This window comes from Mandrillus leucophaeus, unplaced genomic scaffold (assembly GCF_000951045.1).
Source record: "Mandrillus leucophaeus isolate KB7577 unplaced genomic scaffold, Mleu.le_1.0 Scaffold497, whole genome shotgun sequence".
Lineage (NCBI taxonomy): Eukaryota > Metazoa > Chordata > Mammalia > Primates > Cercopithecidae > Mandrillus > Mandrillus leucophaeus.
This window is the reverse complement of record NW_012105331.1, coordinates 1,736,628-1,759,690: the sequence shown is the minus strand read 5'-3', so window position 1 is coordinate 1,759,690 and position 23,063 is coordinate 1,736,628. Positions and strand designations below refer to the sequence as shown.

At 39.9% G+C, this 23,063-nt stretch overlaps 1 protein-coding gene across 1 annotated transcript in view; it reads right to left on the bottom strand.

Annotated features, from left to right (window-relative positions):
• Window positions 1-23,063, bottom strand: part of ATP8B4 (ATPase, class I, type 8B, member 4) — a 267,168-nt gene that overhangs the window by 27,254 nt on the left and 216,851 nt on the right. The window contains exons 21-23 of the mRNA XM_011995769.1: window positions 14,567-14,714; window positions 11,567-11,750; window positions 10,792-11,015 (exon numbers count right to left, since the gene is read on the bottom strand). Of these exons, the coding sequence (XP_011851159.1) occupies window positions 10,792-11,015; window positions 11,567-11,750; window positions 14,567-14,714 (556 nt within the window). The remainder of the gene's footprint in view (window positions 1-10,791; window positions 11,016-11,566; window positions 11,751-14,566; window positions 14,715-23,063) is intronic.

Here is a 23,063-nt window from a genome sequence, read left to right as displayed (position 1 = left end):
GCTCACTGCAACCTCCACCCCCCGGGTTCAAGCAATTCTCCTGCCTCAGCCTCCCAAGTAGCTGGGATGACAGGTGCCTGCCACCATGCCTGGCTAATTTTTGTATTTTTAGTAGAGACGGGGTTTCACCATGTGGCCAGGCTGGTCTTGAACTCCTGACCTCAGGTGATCCACCTGCCTCGGCCTCCCAAAGTGCTGGGATTACAAGCATAAACCACTGCTCCCGGTCAAGCAATGTTTCTTCTACAACAGGTTTCTGTTCAAGAATCCTTGCAAGAGATCTGCAGCTACTCAAATAGCTATTCTAGTAAATGCCCCCCTTCTTCTTGCGGTCCTTAAATCCCCTTGGAAAAATTTTAAGTCCCCCTTCTGGTGACTAGGACTAGCTGAGAGGGGCACATGAGCCCCGATCAACCTCCCTGTTTCTCCCCTTCCAAGCATGCTCAGGCATTTTACCACCTCTTCTTCCTACCAAACCCACCCAACACAGGTTGACCAGATGCCCTGAAGAGAGGGGAGGGTGGGGGTTGAGGGGTGAGGATTCTTTTCAGATTTCTAGGCTGACACTCTGATTTTGGGTGACTCAGATTGTTTCTATGAAAGGAGTCCCACAAAAAACTCTTTTCCCTAGGGCACCTGTACTCACAGGGGAAGCCACGCCACCTCTGCCTCCGAAATATTTGTTCCCTATCTCCAATATTCTGAACAAGAGAGAAAAGCCATGCTACTACAAGATGTCACAGGTCTGTTTAAAATCCTATAAGTGTCTCTTCACAGATCAGAAAAAAAAAGAGGGAGGAGAGTTCATTTTTCCAACTTCACTGTTTTTCTATTTAAGGAAAGCTTCTCCTTGCTCCCTTCTTTATGGGAGCAATTTATCAGCCTTATCAACCATTTTATAAAGTTAAAAATACTCCAGCTACAAATTACAATCTAAAAACAGCTTGGAGAACACAAAACCTGTGATTTATAGAATGACACATTTAAATAAACCTTAATAAAGTTCTTAAACAGCTACAAAAGGCTTTCTGCTCTTTCTGCTCGACCACTGGCCGAGCTCCTTGTTCAAATAACAAGATGAACTTACTACCTCTTTGGAGATATGTATCCCCCTTTTCCTATGTGTTGCAGAGGAAACCTATCTAATGACCTTTTGGGGGCCTTAAAAAGCATTTGTCATTTAAAGAAAACACACTGTGGAATAAATATGAGGCGCTTAGCCTCAGCACATCTGTGATTGATTTGTGTAATTAGTAAAAACCAGCTCGCGGCATCCAGGAGGAGTGACCCAGGCCTGAACACTCGTCCAGTTCTGGACTTTCCCCAGAGCACATCTGGAAGGTGAGGGGGAGCAGAGCTGCCATGCCAGGTGGAGATGGGCTCACAGGTAACCAAATCCATGAAGTCATCAAAGCCTTAAGATTAGTCGCACTCTTTCATGTCACTTTCCAAACTTTTTGTTGTTTTATTATACTGTTTGACAGAACTAAAGTTTTTCCAGCCTTGACAAGATAATTGCTTCCATATCACAGTAGAATTGAAGAAAAAAAAAAACCATACACAGCCCTGTATCTCACTGACAATGATAAATTGTTATCAGATAATATCATCTCACAAGTACACAGTACCAGTAGTTGCATAGTTTTGAGCATGAATTTTCTAAATAGGACCTCAACCAATTTTTTTTTTAATTTAGCTGTATCCTTGGTGGGGGACAGTTCCTCTTTATGAAAAGTCCTGAGGGCATAGGGTGCTTTTAAAATAAGTTACAGGTATAAATAGTGACTCCAAACCCACAGTGAACTCCACAAAACTCATATGGGTTTCAATAATAGATTGGGATAAGGCATGTCCTTAAAAGGCACCCATGATTCAGTTTAGAGACTTAGTCTCCTTTATCCAAATGTCTCTGGTCCAGAAATCTGGCTGGAAATCTCATTAGAACAAATTTAATTTAATTTGTTTCTCAGTGGCAGTTGAGTTGGAGCATTTGCCAGCAGAAGGTGTCCTCAAGCTTCCAGATGATTCTACAAAACAGTTTGCCTAGGGACAGGCCCGCCCCTCCCACAGCGCTAAGCTGACACTCCGCACAAGACATGAAGTCTCTTTCAATAGAGGGCTCATTTCCTCCACATAGTCATATCGAACTGAGTGTTTCTGGACGTTTCTCCTTTAGATTCCAAATAAAGGAAACATTTGCTGATTAGGGGTTTAGGGAAGACAGTTTTTAAAAAAAAAAAAAAAGGATATAGCCATTAGCTTTTCCAAATTTATGACAACCCAAGAGGTCACTTATCATCAGGTAGAGTAGGCAGAGCACTGAAGTGCGAGCCAGAAGACTTGGTTCCGGTCCTAGCCTTGCCTACTGCTGATCCTCAGCTTCTGGGGGGATCGGGCTCCTCCTCTGTAAAACGAGGGACTGGACTCAGTATCTCTGAAATTCTCTGCCAGAGTAAAGATTCTAGGTTTCAACAAGATACATACTTTTTGTTCTTTGTTCCCACTTCTTCTCCCAGGAAATTCCACCCAATATAGGAAACAAAAGGGAGTCTGGTCTGCGGGTTCTTTTCACTGTACATCCCAAGCCAATCACAACATAAGCAGCGTACTGAAGTTAACCAGAGGAAAGTCCATAAACCTACTACAACCCAGCCTACATCACATGACCATCCATCACAGATGTCCTAAGTGCCACCATCCCACAGGCAGTGATGCTCCCACCCATCCGCTCTCTTGAAGCCTTGCACACCACAGCTGGATTTGCCTACACATCTGCCCCAGCCCACCTACCAGGATGGGGCACTGGCTGGAATCTACTGGAGCTCTCATCAGAGAATAATTGCCTGGATAAAATCCACCAGGCACCAAAGACAGACTGATGTAGTAAAGAAATAGCACATGTCACTTCATTAAATAATTAAACTGGTGTTTTAGAAAGTCAACATTGTGTCTTAAAAAACACAATCTGTTTACATTTGGTCAGATGTTTTCAGCTGAATAAAGGATTACTTCCAAACAATCTGCTGAGAGATACAGGGAAGAATATTTAGGTGCTTATGAATGATGCTGGGATTTGACAGGGTTGGCCCCAAGACATGGCTTATCCATAGTAAATTTATTCCAGAAGAAACTTTTGGTAGAGAAATAAGAGAAAGGAGATTATGGGGTTATTCAACATTTGTTTCGCATTTATGAAAATAAAATCTTTCCCAGACTGTAGGTTCCTTGAGGGCAGGAACAGCAACCCTTTGATTCACTCTGTTGTTCCTTGCGGGGGGCATCAGTGGACCTGGTCCTAAACTGGCACCCAGTTTATTGTTGGTAAATGAACAAGCATTCAGACCATAGGTTCTGCATTGGAGAATATGTGTGCAACTCTCACTGCTGTTGGGACTGGACAGAGAAAGTGACAGAAGATTGGGCCTACCTGGGAATGGCCTCTAAAGAGATGCCAGCTATTACCAACTCTGCCAGGCCTTGGAGTTGTTATTACTACTAGCTCCATTTCACTATGGAGCTTTCAATTCTGTTAAAGCAGTTTAGGAGAGGGGTGGCAGGGAGTGGGAAGACCTCAGACAGCTGACTTTCTTTAAAAGACTGGAAGTACATGGCTATCTAAGGGGCTTTAAGGGCTAAGAAAGCCTCATCACCCGCCACATGGTGCTGGAGGCCAAAGCCACATGTTGGGTGATCTTAACGGGGAGTGAGAGAGTATGATGGTGAAATTGTCCCCCATTCAAAAATTCTCATTCTCTGTAGACTAATGTTCTTACAAATATGTTGTTTTCTTTTCACTTGCCTCATTTACAGCATATTGTCCTTAGAAAAACAGGACTAAAAAAAGCCAAAATATTTTTCAGTTAAACCTGTTGCTAATCAGGCCCTTCCAGGGAAAAACAGGGAATGGAAAAGAGACAGTGATCCCTGCCCATCCCAATTCCAAATCCAAGTCACCTGCACAGCCAGTCTTCAGGACCGCTAACATGCCAGGGCACTCCCATGTGGGGTGAGGCTGGCGAACACCGCAGTTTCCATCTTTATAGTGGTAGAACACCTGCTCTAGAACAGGCTTCTTGCTGTAGACAACACTGCTAAGTAAGCTCCCCCTTCAATGCCATGCAGTTTTTGAAAGGTATTTCTGAATGAGTTGGTGTTAAATACAATTTTAGAAATTAGAATATTTTAGCTAATTACAGGTCAGTGGGAAAGTGTATGAGGGGAGGGATGTCCTCCTTTTACTCCATTGTCTCACACCCTTCTGCAAATCAGGCCCCAAATCCCTGAAGGGAGCTAGAATTTCAGGCCTTCAGATCTCCACTTAATTTTTAAAATATTCACACACTTGCTTGCAGACTAATTGCGCTTAAGTCATCCCAGATCCTCCTAAGTCATCCTAGATCCTTACACATTTCTCCTTTCCCCATGCTCTCATATTACCTTTAAATACAAGTTGTTTTTTGTTTTGTTTTGTTTTGTTTTTTCTGTTTTCGTTTTTTGTTTTTTTGAGATGGAGTCTTGCTCCATCACCCAGACTGGAGTGCAGTGGTGTGATCTTGGCTCACTGCAACCTCCACCTCCCAGGTTCAAGTGATTCTCCTGCCTCAGCCTCCTAAGTAGCTGGGATTACAGGCATGCTTCACAATGTTCGGCTATTTTTTGTATTTTTGGTAGAGACGAAGTTTCACTATGTTGGCTAGGCTGGTCTCAAACTCCTGACCTCAAGTGATCTGCCCACCTGGGCCTCCCAAAGTGCTAGGATTGCAGGCGTGAGCCACTGCACCCAACTAAATACAATATTTCTATTAGACTTATTTATGCACTTCTTTATTTCCCAATGAGAAAACCAGTTCTAGGTGAGCAAGAGTTTGTCCTTTTCATTATTTTGTCTTTATAGCAACCAAGACTTTCTATTAGCAAGTTGACAATGTCATGTGACTCACAGATGAGGAAGACAGAAATTATTAAATTAAAAACAACATCTTGGGCCAGGCACAGTAGCTCACGCCTGTAATCCCAGCATTTTGAGGGGCCGAGACGGGTGGATCACAAGGTCAGAAGATTGAGACTATCCTGGCCCACATGGTGAAACTCTGTCTCTACTTAAAAAATACAAAAGTTAGTTGGGTGTGATGGCACGTGCCTGTAGTCCCAGCTACTCAGGAGGCTGAGGCAGGAGAATCGCTTGAACCCAGGAGGCAGAGGTTGCAGTGAGCCAAGATCGCACCACTGCACTCCAGGTTGGCAACAAAGCAAGACTCGTCCACAAAAAAAAAAAAAATCTTAAATGTCTAGAGACTCAGAATAGTCAAATAATTTATAATCTGTGTTTCAGAATGTCATTAAGAAAAACAACATGTTTGAAGAATGTAAATCAAGAAAACTTTCTCAAAGTGTGACAAGTTGTGTTTTTAATAAGAAAGCTGTAAAAGAATATGATTTTAGTAGCATAAAAGTTGAGATATATTCACATATAAATATTTTTATAATATGAAAAAATACTTTGAGAATAATGGAAAAGACTTTGCAGAATTTTAAATGTAAACCCTTACTTTGGTATATAAAACAGGGGTATTTTGTCCCTTGGACTAGAGTTAATTATTAAAGTGGAAGGTTTTGTAAAAGGAGAAACATAAATAGCCTGTTCCTATGGGGACAATATTCTTGGCATCATTTTGCTCTTTGTACGTCTTATTGTTTTCAAAACACTAGAATTGGGATAAATAGCAAGGCAATGTCAAGTTTTGAAATTGTTGCTATAGAAGCATCTATTCCAGAATTTCCCAAAGTGAGTTCCATATGGCACCTGTTCTACAGGACATTATATGTGTTGCTTATAAAAAGCAGCATTCCAGCCAGGCACGGTGGCTCACGCTTGTAATCACAGCACTTTGGGAGACCAAGACGGGCAGATTACAAAGTCATGAGATCCAGACCATCCTGGCTAACACAGTGAAACCTCGTCTCTACTAAAAAAAAAAAAAAAAAAAATTAGCTGGGTGTGGTGGCGGGCGCCTGTAGTCCCAGCTACTCCGGAGGCTGAGGCAGGAGAATGGCTTGAACCCGGGAGGCAGAGCTTGCAGTGAGCCGAGATCACACCACTGCACTCCAGCCTGGGCGACAGAGTGAGACTCTGTCTCAAAAACAAAAACAAAAACACACACACACAAAAGAAAAAGCAGCATTCCATGCCAAATGAGTTTGGGTAATAATACCAAATCTCACTGACTCTAAAGCACGATTGATTGTTAGAAATACCATTATCAATGCCAAAATTCGACCAAATGGGGAATCTGACATTTCCATAAAGGTAGGGCAACAAAGAGCTACAACCTCAGTGTAAAAGAGAAATCTTAATGCAGAAAGGGACTGCAAGGAAACTAGCCTGTGTCAGCTTTGCACTAACTAAAGGGAGAGACAGAATCTCTCTTGAAAACATGGACCTCAAGCTGCTAATCACTAGAATCTGCAATCTGAATTCAAAAAATATATGGAAAGAGAAAGATCTCAGGCTGGCAGCAGTGCCCACAGGGAACTGGAAGAAGTCACACAAATGCTCTCTGGAAAACCTGACTTCAATCCAGATCAAAGGCTATTGTAATATACTTTTGACTGTAAAGACATAGCCAAGTTTTAGAGATGTCAGATGTGAGAATACATATATATATATGCATCCTGAAGTCAAGTATAGTAGTGTTTCTTTACATTCAGACAGAGCCTACAATTCACAGACTAATGTGAATTGTAAATTTTTAAGCCTGAAGAGATAAGATGGGGAGGTGAGAGTGGGAAGAAATAGAATTTACTGGACAGTAGAACTCCCAAATATTATTTAGAAAATATTGAACAAAGAACTGATACAGACTAAGAGGTGAAAACAACCCAAATGTCCATAGATGCATACATGGATAAACAAAATGTAGTACATACATGCAATGTAACGCAATTCAGCCTTAAAAAGAAGAAAAATACTGCCACATGCTACAACATGGATGAATCTTGAGGACATTATGCTAAATGCTAATGACAAAAGCATGTCACAAAAAGACAAATGCTATATGATTCCATTTATATGAGGTAATTAAAGTAGTAAAACTCATAGAAAAAGAAAGTCGAATGGTGGTTGCCAGGTACTAGGAGAAATGGAGAATTGTTATTCAGTGGACATAAAGTTTCAGCTTTGCAGAATGAAAAAATTTTAGAGATCTGTTGCACAACAATGTGTACCTACTTAGCACTACCGAACTCTACACTTAAAAATCGTTAAGTTGGTAAATTTTATGTTATGTGTTTTCTACCATAATTAAGCTAATATAGACCATGATTGTAAAACCTACTTCATATGGTTATTGTAACTATTGAGCTAATACAGGTAAAACATTTAGACAATGCCTGAAGCATAGTAAGTACTATTTAAATGTTAGCTATAATTATGACTTGTTTGTATCCCTACTTGTTAGTGTCAACAATATCATGATTCTACAAAGAAGCTGACCCCACAACATTGATGCCACTACATGGGTACTGTCACTGACTGGCTGTCCTCTCCAACAGGTGATAAGTAATTGCTACTTGTCACTCTCCTAGAAAGCCCATCTATTTCTCTGACAAGTATGGAAATAAAACCTTAAGCCTTCCACAACATGAATAGGTACTAAAATTTGTGAGATCACACTTCGCCATGCCCATCAAGAGCACACTTTTTAACATACTCAGGACATAAGGTCCGGGAGCCACCACGGCCTGACACATAGCAAAGGCTTAGTGAATATTTATTAAATGAGTGAAATCCTTAAATAGTGGGACCAAAGTATCCTTTCCAGTATAAGCTTAGGTCTCCGTTTGATAAGGTCATCATACAGATTACGGCAAAGTAGATAGCAGTCCAGGACTCCTATTCAGAGGCCGAATTATTTTTCTACGGTGATTCCTCCTCTGCCTAAAAAAATATATCCTGCCCTATTTAAATCAGCCAAGAACCAGCCAAAACACCTGGAAAATCCACTCTATGTCTTTCCTAGAATGAAAGGATGTATAAATAACTAAGAAATGTATCATCCGTAGCCCAATTAACTATTGTATTATATTAATATTAACACAACTGAGAAAAACAGCATTCTACATTCTGAAATCAGTTCCATAACCACATTTAGATCTTAAGACCCTGAGCCCCTTTGCCACATTGATGGTCAGGCTGCACACATTTACACAGACCAGATCCAGAGCCTGCAGGGATGGCCCCTGGGGTGGGTAGAGTAAGTGGCAACTATGTGAGTGACTGTAGGCATGTCGGAATGGCTCTCTTTGCTGCAACTGCCTCAAGCATGGGAAAGGGCTATAGAAACACCCAACAACATGAAATGACTAGAAGGCCTTCTATATGGCAGGTAACATTCAAGATTTTATTACAGATGTATTGATGAGTTAGATGTACTTCTTTTCCTCAAGGAGCTAATGGTTAAGCTAGGTGAGTTCATAATAGACTGGCTAACCTGGGGAAAGAAATCCTGTACCCTGAACAGACATCTTTTGTCCACCTTGCCCTGTCTTACTGCAGGTAAAATATGCTTCAGCAACAGTGACCTGGCAGGAGGGCTGAAAGGATTTTAAATCCTCTGGAAAAATTCAACTGGGGGAGATCAGCTGTTTGCTTAACTGGCCCCTCTGCTTTTGAAAAGGTGAATAGGGTCTAATGTTGTTGACAAAACAAAAAGTCAGCAGATTGGACTTTACTCTGGTCTGTGTTCAAGGAAGCAGAACTTGGGATATTCTTCTAGGTTTTCTAGCCCAGTGGTTCTCAAAGTACAGTTCTAGGGTCTAGAGCCCAGCGGGCAGTGCTTTAACCAGTCCTCCATGTGGTTCCCATGCACGCTAAAGCTTGAGAACCACTGGTCCAGCCCAATTCACCGGCTTAGGAAAGAACACAGATGGTCAACGGGGACTAACAATGGATTCAAAATGAAGATTGTGCAATTAACTAGAGCTTTCAGTGTAAAACAACAAAAGGGAAAGAAAGGGACACAGAAAAGAAACATGTTTGTTAAATCAAACATTTCAGAAACCTAATCACAGACAGGTGGTGTGCCTTACGGCTGGGTTCAACCATCAAGCTGCTCATGTCTTTGGGGCAATTATTATTCTCCCTTGCTCTTTTAAAATGCAAATACCGATGAAAGAATAAAAATTCTAGTTGCTTAACATCTGGCTCTGACCAATTTTATCAGAACCCAGAAAATAACCTAAATGTAGAAGTTAGAAGTCACTGAACATTAGTTTCGACTTCACAGTTTTAATAGACAACTTAGAGGAACAGTTGCCTATTCAAGCTTAGTGCGTCTGCACATACAAATCATTGACTACTCTTCTGTGTTCTAAGAGGTTTAAATGGGGTTTGTCCCTTCATAGTCTTGAGATTCTTCAGCCTTAAGCCTTTGGAATATGAAAACTAGATCTCTTAGAAACACCCGTTAGCAGATGGTCTTGCTTTGTTCTCATGTGGAAGGAAAATCAACAGACTAGGAAGCCACAGGCCACATTCCCATGCTTGTCTTTGTTGGACAAAGGAGGAATTATGAGCATGTAAATATCTCCAGCCCCATGCCTACTCTGAAGTAGCACTAAGATAAGTTCTAATTCTGAGTAGCTAAAATCAAGACTCTGCTTTACTTCAACTGTCAAGAGATTAACAAAAAAAAAAGGCAAAAATATCAACATAATCTACTCTTAGTTTGGGGCATGTTATCCTAAAAACAGAAAATTAGGAATGGGAACAGATGTGCCTCACTTTAAGAAATCTCAACTTCCCAGAAAAAGGGAAAAATATTGAAAACGTATTTTCATTGTAAAAAGGAATTCACTAATCTCCCTCAGTACATGTAAGAGAACAGAAGATGCCAAGATTTCATTTATATTCAGTCTTTTTGGAATAAAATGATTTTTTTAAAAATCACCTTCATGCATATCGTTGAATCCAGTGTCATTGATAAAACCCAAAGAAGGGAAGAACAACTGGATAAATCTCTGAGAGTTATGGTTACCATTTCATTCTCAAGGACAATCTTTTTCTTGTGTTATTCAAAATGTCAATGCCATATCTACATTTAAGTTTTTGGTAAAACTTTTTTAAAATTTACAAGTATATTTAGATGATATAGACATTACATTTTACAGTTGATTCATTGGGTCAAAACTTTTCTGATATTGAAGATGTGTGGCTAAATAACTATCCTTTAAAATGTATAAGAAGTGATAAAAACAGAATCCTAATTTATAAATTTGCTAATTTTTCTTTCTTCCTACTAGTATTATCTATAGATCAACTTTTAGCTGATGAATTGCTGTCTAAACAGCTTTGGTGTCAGACTACCAACTACTTCTCCCTAATATAAAACACATTTACCCTCAGCCCAGATACATTTAGTGTGTTAGATAAGAAACCATCTTCCCAGTAAAGATACCTCAAAATTTCTTATTAGTGATTCGCAGACTTCTGTTCTAAATTAAAACTCTACAAGCTTACCTGTCATCATACCAAAAACATTTCAACAAACACTAAAGTATGCACGGAAGGAGTACTCCCTGGTTGACTATCTAAATAAGAAAATAAATAAATAAAATTCCAGCTAGATACATATTCTTCTTGGGTGCAAAGCTCAAGTCAACTATCAATTACATAATTGTAATACTGTCACTTGAATCAGTCATTAAAAACTCTCAATTTATTATTATTAGTAAAGAGCTATGAAGAAGAGTCATTTCTAATATCATATGAAAAAAAAAATGCTTTTTACCAACCTGGGCTGAGAAAGCACAGAAGAAACCAAACCAGAAATGCACAAGTGTAAATGCAAAATTCTTATAGAAGAAATAGCATAAGAATTTGCACATTCGGAAATAAGACCACCTTCCGTGAACAAGGAGAAGCCTTTGGAGATATCTAAACTGTGCAAATGAATAGTCGCTGGCTAAGACTGCTTGCAATCCTTCCTGACCGCTGATGCCAACACCAATGTGAGCACCTACAAAGGAAAGAGGAACACTGTCATTCCCAAAACAAAGCCACGATCTCTTTCGGAAACTTGTCATTCCTCTTTTATTTATGGAAAACTTGTAGCCATTGCAATTACGAATTTTCACATATATTATCTCATGAAACGCTTATGATAGGTATTTATCTTAGTTTTACAAAAGAGGAAGCCAGGCTCAGAAAAGTTCAGTGACTTACAGAAGTTTTTAGAATTTTAAGTGGCAAAGATGGGGTTAAAGTCACATATTACAAATGTGGGCCTGGTGTTCTTTCCTCTACACTGTACCTACTTACTTCCTCAAATAGTATAAGGTGAATGACGTCCTTTTCTAGCCTAAAAATACACAAATGGTTTATTTAAAGACAAAGAAATTTTGTTATGAATGCTAATAATGGTGGTAGCATTGGACCCAGAGGTATCATTCATTTTAGAATCACTGGCAAAATTAAATTTTAATGCAATCTAGTGATTATATATTGCCAAACGCTGAAATTGAGGACCCCATGTATGCAGCATACCCCATTGAGCAAATATCCTCTTACTTTTAATCATGCTGACATCATTGGCTCCATCACCAATGGCCAAAGTAACAGCATTTCTGTACTTCTTCACCAGCTCTACCACTTGGGCTTTCTGGAGTGGAGTGACCCTGCAGCAAACTACAGTCTTACACATGCAAGCAAGTTCTAGGAGATCACTCTTGACATCACTTTCTAGGGCATGAGCCTGTGTGATTAAAAATAAAATTCAAAAAAGAACAGGAAACAATAAATGTCTTGTTTCTCAACTGATTTGTTTGCTAAACTGTTTCATTCACTTCAAAAAGTCATTGTTGATTCAGAATCACACAAGCAACAAAAACTAAAGAAATAAGTGTTGAACTCCTACCAAGCGAATTTAAAAATACTACTAATGAATTTCAAAATAAAAATAAAAGAAACTGCCATTTATATGTCTTCCTTGATATAGTGCTGCACTGGAGAGAGAGAGTTAAATGCTGGAGAAGTTCTAGAAACCATTAAAATTGCTGAAAACAAAAGACAGAACCTATCTACCAGCTCACCAAGTTTAGAATGAACTACAAATGATGATGATTTGTTTATTCTATGTGATGGGCTTTTTGTTTCTTTGCATTGTTGTTTTGTATATTTAGTTTGTTGTTGTGATTATTAATGTGCAGGCAGGATGCAAAGCAGATGATCTGGGGATTGTCCCTTGAAGAACATAATGACTGAAACCCAGAGAGGCCTGTGCAAAAGAGGGGCATGCAAGCTGTGTCACAGACAGGGTTCCTCAACCGTTTCTACTCTTGCTCCTATCCAAATGCATAAGAGCCTTTAGATATGCCAAGAAATTACTTAAAAAGATAGCACAATCCCTTCCAATTAACTGTGCAATATTTTTCCTAGAAAAGTTTTACTGTAAATTCTTTAATAAACACATTAAGAGGAAACAGAAATCCACTTACACTTTGAGTCATCAGTATCTTTGCGTGAATCTTTAGCAAGACATTCACAGCCCATCACAATCTGGCCCCTGCGTTCCTTTTGAGTTTTATCTTCTAGCATCACCTTTAAGTCTACACTTTTTTCCCATCATGCCAAATTGCTTGTTCCTCATGATTGAATGGGCTCTTTCTTGCCTCTGTGCCTTTGTACTTGCCATTACCTCTCCTTGAAAATATCACTCTCTCCAGGAAGTCTTCCCTGATTCTCCCACAAGGAAGTAAATTTGTCTCCCTCTGTGCTCTCAAAGCATTGTGTTCATTCCTCTTTTACAGTATTTGTCATACCACTGTGTGATTATCTCATCCACTAGACAGCATTCCCTAAAACAAGAACCATGTTCTATTCACAATCTTATCCTCAGACTTCAGCACTGTGACCTGGGCAGGCTTAATAAAAATGCCAATGGATGAATGGCTGGATCGGTAAATGAATATAAAAACATAACTCAGCACAGAAAATTCTCATGTTCAAACCTATAATCCCTAGGTGAAATTGTGAGTTGGCATTTTCAAATATTATCACTCTTTCTGAAAGAGAAAACAGATAACTGCCTGTCTTGCCTAGAATGGTCTCTTTCTCTCCCCCCCCCCTTCCTCTCTCTCTCTTTTTATTATCAGCAAGTGAAAAACTATGCTAAGACTCTGAGCAAAAACAAAGGCCCAATTACATTCTGCAAAACATCAGGATTTAAGCAAATTAGAATCATGATTTAGGGAAAAAAAAAAAAATTTCTGACCATACTAGCAAAAACATAGTCAAGTCTCCTTAAATTAAAAATGACATTTCATGGTTCCATGAGTTTCAGGCTTTGAAGCTGACGGGGTTCTTGAAGAGCATCTATCTTACCTCCTTCTTTCAATGTACTTAGAGACAGAGAAAATGGTATAAATTATCACCTGAGTACTCTAATGCTACCACACATTGGATCCTTTGAGCCTGAGAGAAAGTCAAAGTATAACTCATAAGGTCCCCTTTCTATATTGTGGTCTCTGGGCAATTCAGCTTGGGGGCCACCAGCTTTAAGACCCAGATGACAGTCATAATTTTCAGTTACTGTTATTCTGTGCAAAAGAGAATTTTGTGTCATTTGGACAAACTTTCAACTGAGTTTGGCCTGCAGCTGAGCTCTGTAACTTTCCATGGTGTAGAAGGCAACACATCATTATGTCTGGAATCCAGCTGGATAATGCTCTAAGCACTAAGAGCTAACAACAGACAGCTGATCGCAAGGGAGAAAACACAATATCCTCATATCCAACTTCTTTTGTCCTCTAAGAAACTGTCTACAAGAAGATATATTTATTTTCCAAACTCCAAAGTGAAAAATGATCATCAAAGCCAGAGAAAGATGTGAGATTAATTCTTTGTGCATATAAATTATAATTTCACTGGTGTGTAATTGGAGCTTTTGTATTTTAAATTAGAAACTCAGAAGAGTATTTTCATGTTTGTTCAAGATTTAGAATCTGAACTACATTAAAAGTACAATGCAAGTTCATTCTATTAGGACAAGAACCAGATTTCCTAATCAAAGCAAATTGTTTGGCATTGCTGTAAAATGCTGCTATTTAGAAAAACCACTAGAGGTATCTTAATGGCAATAATTTGGTATAGTAATTACATGAAGGTCAGGTTGTGCTCCACAAGTCACAAACATTAGTAAGAGCAATAATTATAATACATCCACCCACTTGCATTATTTTAATTAAGTAACAGTGAGCTGTAACACTCCCCTCTAGAAAGGCACTTAAATAATACTGCTAAGTGGTCTACAGTCATTTAGACAAGATTGATATTCTGTGAATTTAGCATTTATTTGGAGCCTCCCCTTCACTGTGGTGATCCAAACAATAATGTATGAGATATAGATTAGAAGTTTCCTTTCCTTTTGCAAACAGGAAATCATCGCGTATGCCCTGTATTTAGTAGTGACATTTGTCTGGAAAAGACAAAGGAGGTCTCATTACGATAGCACAAAAGAGATGATTACTGCGGTGAAGAAAAAGAAAGGACAAAAACCTTAGGCAAACTCACCAAACTGTGGCCATTTATGATTAAGGCATAATCTCCTGTTACGGTTTCTTCTACAATAGAATCCAACTCCAGCTGCTGCTTTTTTTCACAAACTACATGGCCATTGGAAACATTTCTGTTTTGTCCAGACAAATTTTCTTTTGCTTTCCTTAAAGGAGAGAGTGAAAAGTGAAACATAACAAAGCATACAGAGCATACCTACTAACTCTAACAAGAAACTCGCCTAGAGGTAAATTTATTTCACCACTATTCAGACAGAATATGGCATAAGACCCAGTTTCAGTAAGCAAGCTGGATAATTCTTTGTGATGGGAATACCATAGCAAATTTCCAAATTCCAGTATGTAGGAGAGTAAACATAGTGAAAACACAATCATCTTAAACGTTTCAAATTACCTAAAAGCTAAATCACCATCTTGAGCTGCGTTTGAACTAGGGGATCTTGATAGATTTGGTACTTAAGATTGTCTGAGCTTCAAGGGCTTAAGAACCACTGTCTGACATGCAATACTGTTAAATAATGGAAAGCACAAGACTAAAGACAATTGATGAAATCTTCTAGGAATTCCAGGGCATCTATCTATAAAATACATTCATCAATTCGAGGTACAATGTAATACGATCCAGCTTAAAATAGCGGTCCTCTGAGAAATATATTTTTTAAAAATTTTAACAAGAAAAAAAATGATGGTACTTACTGAATGGGCATAGCCATTATAATAGAATAGACAATTTTAAGCAAAAAATGTACTCATTAGCTTAAAAAATATAATAAATCTTCTAGGATAAAAACTAGACACCAAATTATAGAGGCTTGTTCCAAATGGAAACGCCCTCCAAATGCTCCAGATCTAATTAGCAGTAGCTATAAAACAATCCTGCCCACATCCCATGCATCTCTGCCATCTAAGAGGAAGATTGTAGGGTGACAGAGCACCCTTAGAAGTGGCATTCTACTGTTCTCTCCAAAATGGAAAGATGATGCCTTTAAAGGAAGGGAATTTCCTCTTCAAGAGCAGTTGAGTGCAGGCTTTGAAGTAACGTAGGGCAAGCTGACATACCTACAGAAGTTTCAACCACAACCAGAGAACTATCCAGCATGGGTCATAACCAGCATTTACAAAATGAGCGCTCAGGAGAACATGGGGAGTGACACAAGACCAGAAAGTGAATACTGTGTCTTTTAGTGAAATGAAATTACTCATCCTGTGTAGAAAATATTTATTAAAATCGTTTTATGCTGAGTCTTCTCTGAAAGAAGAGAATGTCCACTTACCAAAATAACTATTTTAGCCCTCGGCTGTCTAATTATTTGAAAATGTAACACCAGTTGTTTACATACTAAGTTTAAAAACAAAAACAAAACAAAAAGATACATTAACTTCAAGCTCAACATCTCCTTCTGCTGTCCAGGACCAAAATCACATCTGCCTTTAGGAACCCAGAGGTCACATGGTTCCAAGAATGATATCATACATTTAACAATCAGTTTGCAGAATCAAAGAAAAAGATTTATAAAGTCAGAGTGCTACGTGTGAAATTTAGGGAGTTACAAAGGGGAGAGGGAGGTAGAACAGACATGAAAAATCATTGTTTTAAGTGAGAGGATCAGACTTTCCCATCAGATAACTATGTCAGGGAATCCTCCTCACAGTCATGAAAATTTACAGTGCCAAATAATAAAGAAAGCAAGGGAGACAAGTTCCTTGGAAATGAACATTTCTCCGACAATGTTGCAGAGCTCATAAATTGCGACTTCAGAAAGCACCACAGGGAAAACATCTCCTGAGTACTCATTTTGAGTAAAGTTCTCACTCGCTGTATAAATGACTCAATCTCTGTTTTCCCCTCAGAGAGTGAAAACATTCCAAAGAAGGGTGAAGTTCATTAAAGTATTGGCTGAAATTCTATTTACTTACGACTTTTTTCTCCTTAAACTGTCTTCCTAACATCTCACATGAACCCTTTTCCAGGCAGAAAAGGGACAGTTTTTCTGGCTCTGCTGATATTGTCACTGCACTTTCTCTGCACAGGCCAACATCTCTTGGCCAGACTGGGCTTCCATATTTTTAGAACTTTGCCCACGCTCTATAGCTGTCATTTCTTTTTCTTCCTGGAACTTAGCTCTTCAAACACCAGCTGGTTCTCACAAAAACGATTTATTAGGAAGGGAAAAAGCTACACACAACTCCCTTCAATGACTACGAGCTATACATTTTTGCAAGCGTAACATACAATGCTTAACCACATAATACAAATAGCAAATGCTAAAACAAAAGAGTGCCTGTTTTTCCAAGCTGCGTAATGAAGGGCAGTTTATTACAATTCTTGGCATGCGGAATTGCATGAAGAGTTGAGGCAACTGTGGCATTCACAGCCCCACGCCACCACAAGCACAGCAAAGCATAGTTAGGCACATACTGGCTTGCATACAACCTATAAAAAGAAAAGAGAATGGTCGGAAAAAAGAGTCGTCTAGTCAGTCCTCTTAAGGCACTCTATATTGAAAGGTTAAATTGATCTGTTGTGGCCGGGCGCAGTGGCTCATGTCTGTAATCCCAGCACTTTGGGAGGCCAAGGCGGGTGGATCACCTGAGGTCGGAGTTCAAGACCAGCCTGACCAACACGGAGAAACCCCATCTCTACTAAAAATACAAAATTAGCCAGGCTTGGTGGCACATGCCTGCAATCCCAGCTACTCAGGAGGCTGAGGCCAGAGAATAGCTTGAACCCAGGAGGTGGAGGTTGCAGTCAGCTGAGATTGCACCACTGCACTCCAGCCTGGGCAACAAGAGCAAAACTCCATCTCAAAAAAAAAAAAAAAAAAAAAAGAATCTGTTGGGAAAGGGATTGAAACCATGACACCCTGTTTAAAAGAAGAGAATCTGGACTTTGATACAAAAGCCAGAGCTTTGAGCTTGGAACCTGGTAAACTGGATTCAGACACAAGGACTGCCTCTGACAGCTCATGTTTCCACAGTTGAGTTATCTGACTTCTAGCCACTTGATTAGCTAGTGTCAGACCCACGGCTAGAACCCAGGTCTTCACCTTCACAGTTCTTGGTCTCCTGTAGCAAGCTGGTTTACACATAGAGTCAGCCACAGCTTGCCTCTAGGTTGGACTAAGACACAGTGCCAGAGGGACAGTTAAGGGACAGCCCTACCCTGCCAATAGTAGAGAAAGGGAGAAAGTACATGAAATTTTGATTTGAATTCCCAGTTCCATTCCTTACTACCCTACCTGAGAGACCTTTAAGATGTTCAACCTCTGAACCAGTTTCATTATTAGAGCTCAGGAAATGGGACCAGCCAATCAGTTTGGCTAATGCCCCAACCAGTCAAAATAGATCATGAAAGCTTGGGCTGCTGCACCAGTGTGTGCCAGAAGATCTACAAGATTACCTAAGTAAGTGCTCTAAAATTGTATGATTTATGAGAGAAATTTAATCTACTATAACATTTTTCCTGGGTGACTAGGCGTTAGGAATTAGGACCAAGATGCATTTTGTTTGGCCTACACAGTGTCTTAAAGAATCTCTATGACTTTATGGCCAACATTATGTTCCCATTCACCAAAGGCCCCATCACTCCCTGATGTATAATAGATAGCCCAGATCACGTGATTAATGCTATAAGCCTGGTCCTGAAGCCATTTGCATTTGAGAACCCTGCACATTCAAACCAATAATTTTCCACCAAGTAGATGTTCAAAAATACCAATACATATTTTGTTGATTAAAGAAGAAATATCAATTCCTAGTTATAGCACTGGGATACTTCTCAGAAGCAGTGGAGTCACTTTATGATTTAGTTAAAGAACATGAATTTTTCTAATAACAAAAGACGTGATCATGCTACAAAAATGAAATACAGAATGAGTTTTCCTCTCAGATTAATCAAAATTCTCAGTCTGTTTTCCTTTCAGCAGAAGACATGTGAATTGGTGAAATGTATTCAATGTAGTAATTTTCTGAGAAACCATAGCAGGGTTTAATTGTAGCTTTCTAAGCATGCCTTTAATAATAAGGCAGCTACAGCAGCAAAATTAACCCGGGACTCGAAGTGTCTAAAATGGTTTCACGACATTAAATTTGAAACAAGTCATATGTATGATATGTATGAAAATTATATATCCATGTTTATGAAATTATCTAAGCACATTTGACAGGTTTAAATATAAGCATTTTGGTCATTTCTTTTCAATAGCTACTTTCATTCAGATCCTGTTCTTTGGTTACACTTTCTTTTTTAATGAACTCCCACTGAACTCAAAAAGCATAACACAAGAAAAAGGAATGGTGCAAATTTATGATTTCAATATTTCATCCCAAAGCTGTGGGCTTAGATATAAGTAGCTGAGATTAGGAGTATAGAGAGCAACTTTGAGCAACAGCTTTTCCTGGATGCCACTTTACCCCAAGTCCTAATACTAAGAAAATGTACACTACAAATATAATGACTCCTCTTATATAAAATATTCTATCATATGCTGCCTCTCTGTCTTATACTTTAAGAATGGGGTTACCTACAAGTCTGAGTGGAAATAACATTATTTTCCACTCAGCTGAGCAAGGTGGCCCCAAGGCTTCTGAAATATTGAGTCTAGCTGGAAATTCTTTATTTTTTTTCTTCTGAATATTTTTCTTCTCATTAAAAAAGACAATTTTTAAGCTTTTTTCTAATTGTAAAAGCATTACACAAACACTATTACAACATCAGATAATACAAACAGCCAAAAAGAAGAAAGTAAACATGATCCATAATTCTATCACCCAGAGAGAACCATTGTTTATGTCCTTCAGATCTTAGTAGGCAAGGAGGTAAGGAGATGGGTAGATGTTTTATACATATATATACCTATATATATACACACACTTTTTTGCAAAAAGAGAGATCATATTATGCATGATGTTTTCTAATCTCATTTTTCACTTAACAAAAATATCATGGACATTTTCCAATGTCAAGAAATACAAAATCACTTTGAATGACTGAAGAGTATTCCATTGCATGTATATATCATAGCATTGAACAAAATCCTTCATGGATGGTTATTTGAACTATTTCTCATCTCTATTATCATAAATCAATATAGCAATAGATATTCCTTTTTATACAAACTCATACATTTGTTCACTTATTTTCTTAAGGGAAATTTCTAGAAGAATCATTGGGTAAAAACTATGCATATGTGTAATTTTGAAATATACTGCTAGTTTGTCCTCTAGGGAGTTTCTATCAACTTACACTCCCAACAACAGTATACAAGTAGTTCACATTTCTCCATATTCTTTCCACATAATGACAGTTATGTCATCTAGTCAACCAAATGTAGTTGGATAAAATCTTGAGATATTAACTCAATCACTCCTTCTCCCACTACTACTAGGACCACAAGTGACCCTCTCTATTTAACTAGAAATATGCTTTGCTTCAGGAGGATCTGCAGAGTCAAATATAGAAGGAGAAAAACAGAACCAAACTTTTGCTTTTGGAGCACCAAAATAGGGTTTTGAAACTCATAGCAGCATCATTAGTCCGAATTTCAGCAATCTGGAATTTCACTAATTGGACTTTTGGAAAAAGAAGGGGGGGATTTCTTTAAGCATCAAAAGAATAAACTTTAAATGAGTCAAAGCATTAAAATGATGACAAAAGGAGCAGAGTAGAAAGAAATTACTTTCCTTCATTTCCCATCCCAGCCTAGGGATAGAGGTCTTTGAGGAGGAGTTAAGAAACTGATAAATAATGGCTAAAAAAAGTCTGGGTCCTGACCCACACCTGGATTGGTAGTGGATGAAGGAACCGTGTGGCTAATGGAATCCTCAGATAAATTTGGGGCAATCAGCAGAGTAAAGGGATTTTAGAAACTGAAGTGGCTGCATAAGAACACAAGTCCTCTTGGGCACAGAGAGGTGAGGAAGAGCAGCCACACTTTCCGTGGTGCCCCAGCAGAGTGTGGAAGTCAGCCAAGAGGGAAAGCCAACAACAACCCTAAGAGAGCAGAGACCAGACAGGAACACAGACACGGGGAGTGCTGGGTGCCAGCAGGGTAGACACTGATGAACAGTGACAGGTGAGGCAATTGTGCATCCCAGACTTGAACCAAATTTAACTGAAAATGCCTAGTTTAACTGTTCTGTCATCAGACAGAAAGAGGTTCGAGTTCAGTTTTAGAAAATTTAATGAGTTTCTATTCTTGCATGCCTGAGCACACTCTGGGCTGTGAAAGTTAGACAACCTAGCAGTGACAAAGCCTCCTACTACTTCTCTTCACATCCAATCAAATTTCAAGACCTATTCATTCTACCTCCAAAAAGCTGTCTATTTTATTCTACCCCTTCCTTCCCCTGCAGTTCCAGGCCTGCTGCCCTTATTGGGGAAATAGTTACAAAAGTAGACCTTGTTGGTGGAAAGATTGGGATCCATGGCTGAAAGAATGAAGGAAGGGAGAAGGGAGGAAATAGAGACAGAATGAGGAAGGCAAGAAAGATGCTCATGGAACAGTCATAAAGCTTTAAGTTCTTATCTAATCCCCCAAATAAAATAAGCTATAGAGTAGATATTTGTATCCCCATTTTACAAATGAAGAAACCAAGCAGAGAGAGGTTATTCACATATCAAAAGTTACCCACTCAGTCTAAGCATGAAGCTGAGATTCCACCTTAAATCCAGTTGACAGGAAGCCGTACTCTTTCTCCTACATCTGCTATTTCCGCTGCAAATTTCTGCTGACTCTACTGGCTAATCTGGTGTCTGACCATTTACTCAAGTGAAGCAGTGAGATGCCTTCACAACTATATTTTTTAGATTAATTGATTAATTATTAAAGGGAATAGGAATACATCTAAGGTATGTCTAGGGAAACACATGGCAAGTGCACAGGCTCTGGGGCCAAGCTGTCTAATTCACATCCCACCTGAACCATGGACCACTTTGGGCAAGTTCCTTACCCTCTATATACTTCAACTTCCTAATCTGTCCAACAGGGAAAATAGTAATGCCTATGATTGAGTTTCTTAAGAACAAAATGAGGTAATACATATGTCCTTCCTACAATACTGTTCCAGGCACTGTCTCAAAACATTTAGCAATAAGCTTATTAAAATCTAGATCCATCTGCATCTACCTTCCTTCAGCAAGAGTCAAATTCTGAATGAGAGTGGTGCTTCAAGATGTACGACTAAAGGCATCTGGCAGTTGCCTCCTCCACAAAGAAGCACCAAGATAGAGAGTAGATAATCATACTTCCAATATGTTATCTAAGAGAGAACACTGGAATTCAAGAGAGAAGTGACAGGAAACATCTAAAAGAAAGAAGAAGGGAACAAGGCATCCTGCCTGGCTGGGAGCCCAGAAGGGCTCTCCAATGTAGGGAAAGTATAAGTGAGGGATGCTCGGTGGTCCACAATCCCACCACAGACTCCAATCCTAGCCATGGAAGAGCCTCCTCTCAACCCTTTCAGACTCTGAAATTAACATAGGGAGCTGCCTGAAGACAAGGCAGTGCCATTGCCCCCAGAGAGGGAGCTCACACTGAGTCCCACATACCACTCTAAGTCCTAAGCAGCTACAGCAAAGTGTCATTTTGAGAGCCCAGCCCCACCAGACTGCATCCTGCCTGCAGGCCCAACAGTACCTCCCTTTCCACATTCCTGGAGCTCCACTGACATTCCCCACCTGCAGCCACCACCACTGCCACCACTGCCACCATGGCCAAAGTGCAAGACACTGACAGCAACCCCACCACCCTTCCAGCAACAGGACTTCCTCACATTTTCACATGCCCTAAGGATAGGCTACCGGACAGATAACTGCTACCTACAGCCAAAGCACACCCTTCCCAGTCACCTGCCTAAGGCTGCAACTACTAAAAGCAATCCCACTCACCCCAGCAGCCAGCAGGGCCATAGTGCAGCTACTGCACCCCCAGCGGAGCATTCCACCAGAGGCCTTGGGATAACCCTGTCCCTGTCCACCACAGCCAGCACCCATACATACCACTGGACAGCGAGGAGAAGGGGAACATACAGACAGGTCTGTCCAGCCTGACTTTGACCACCCTTCATATGCCCAACCCCAGTGCTGAAGCATACCACCTAGGGGCCTGGGGATCACCCTGCTCCATCACCATCCACCACCGTGGCTCCATCCCCCATCGTGAGCACTCCTCCCAGAGACTAGAAGACAGGCTGACCCAGCCTGCCACTACCACCACAGCTAGCACCCACCTGCACTTACCACCTGTGGACCTGACCAGCCTGCCACAGCCACTGCCAACACCAGCATAGACTATTTGGGAGCCAGAGAGTTGTCCAACCACTGTTACTGCCATTGCCTATGCCATGCCTGCAGCCCAGGGGCCCAAGGTTCAGCCCACTGCTTCTACTGCTGGCACCTGAGCAAGCCTCCTGGTGACCCAAGAATCAGCCCACCAGGACACACTAACACCAGTGCCAAATGTGCTACCCTTGGCCCCAAAGACAGGCAGGCTCAG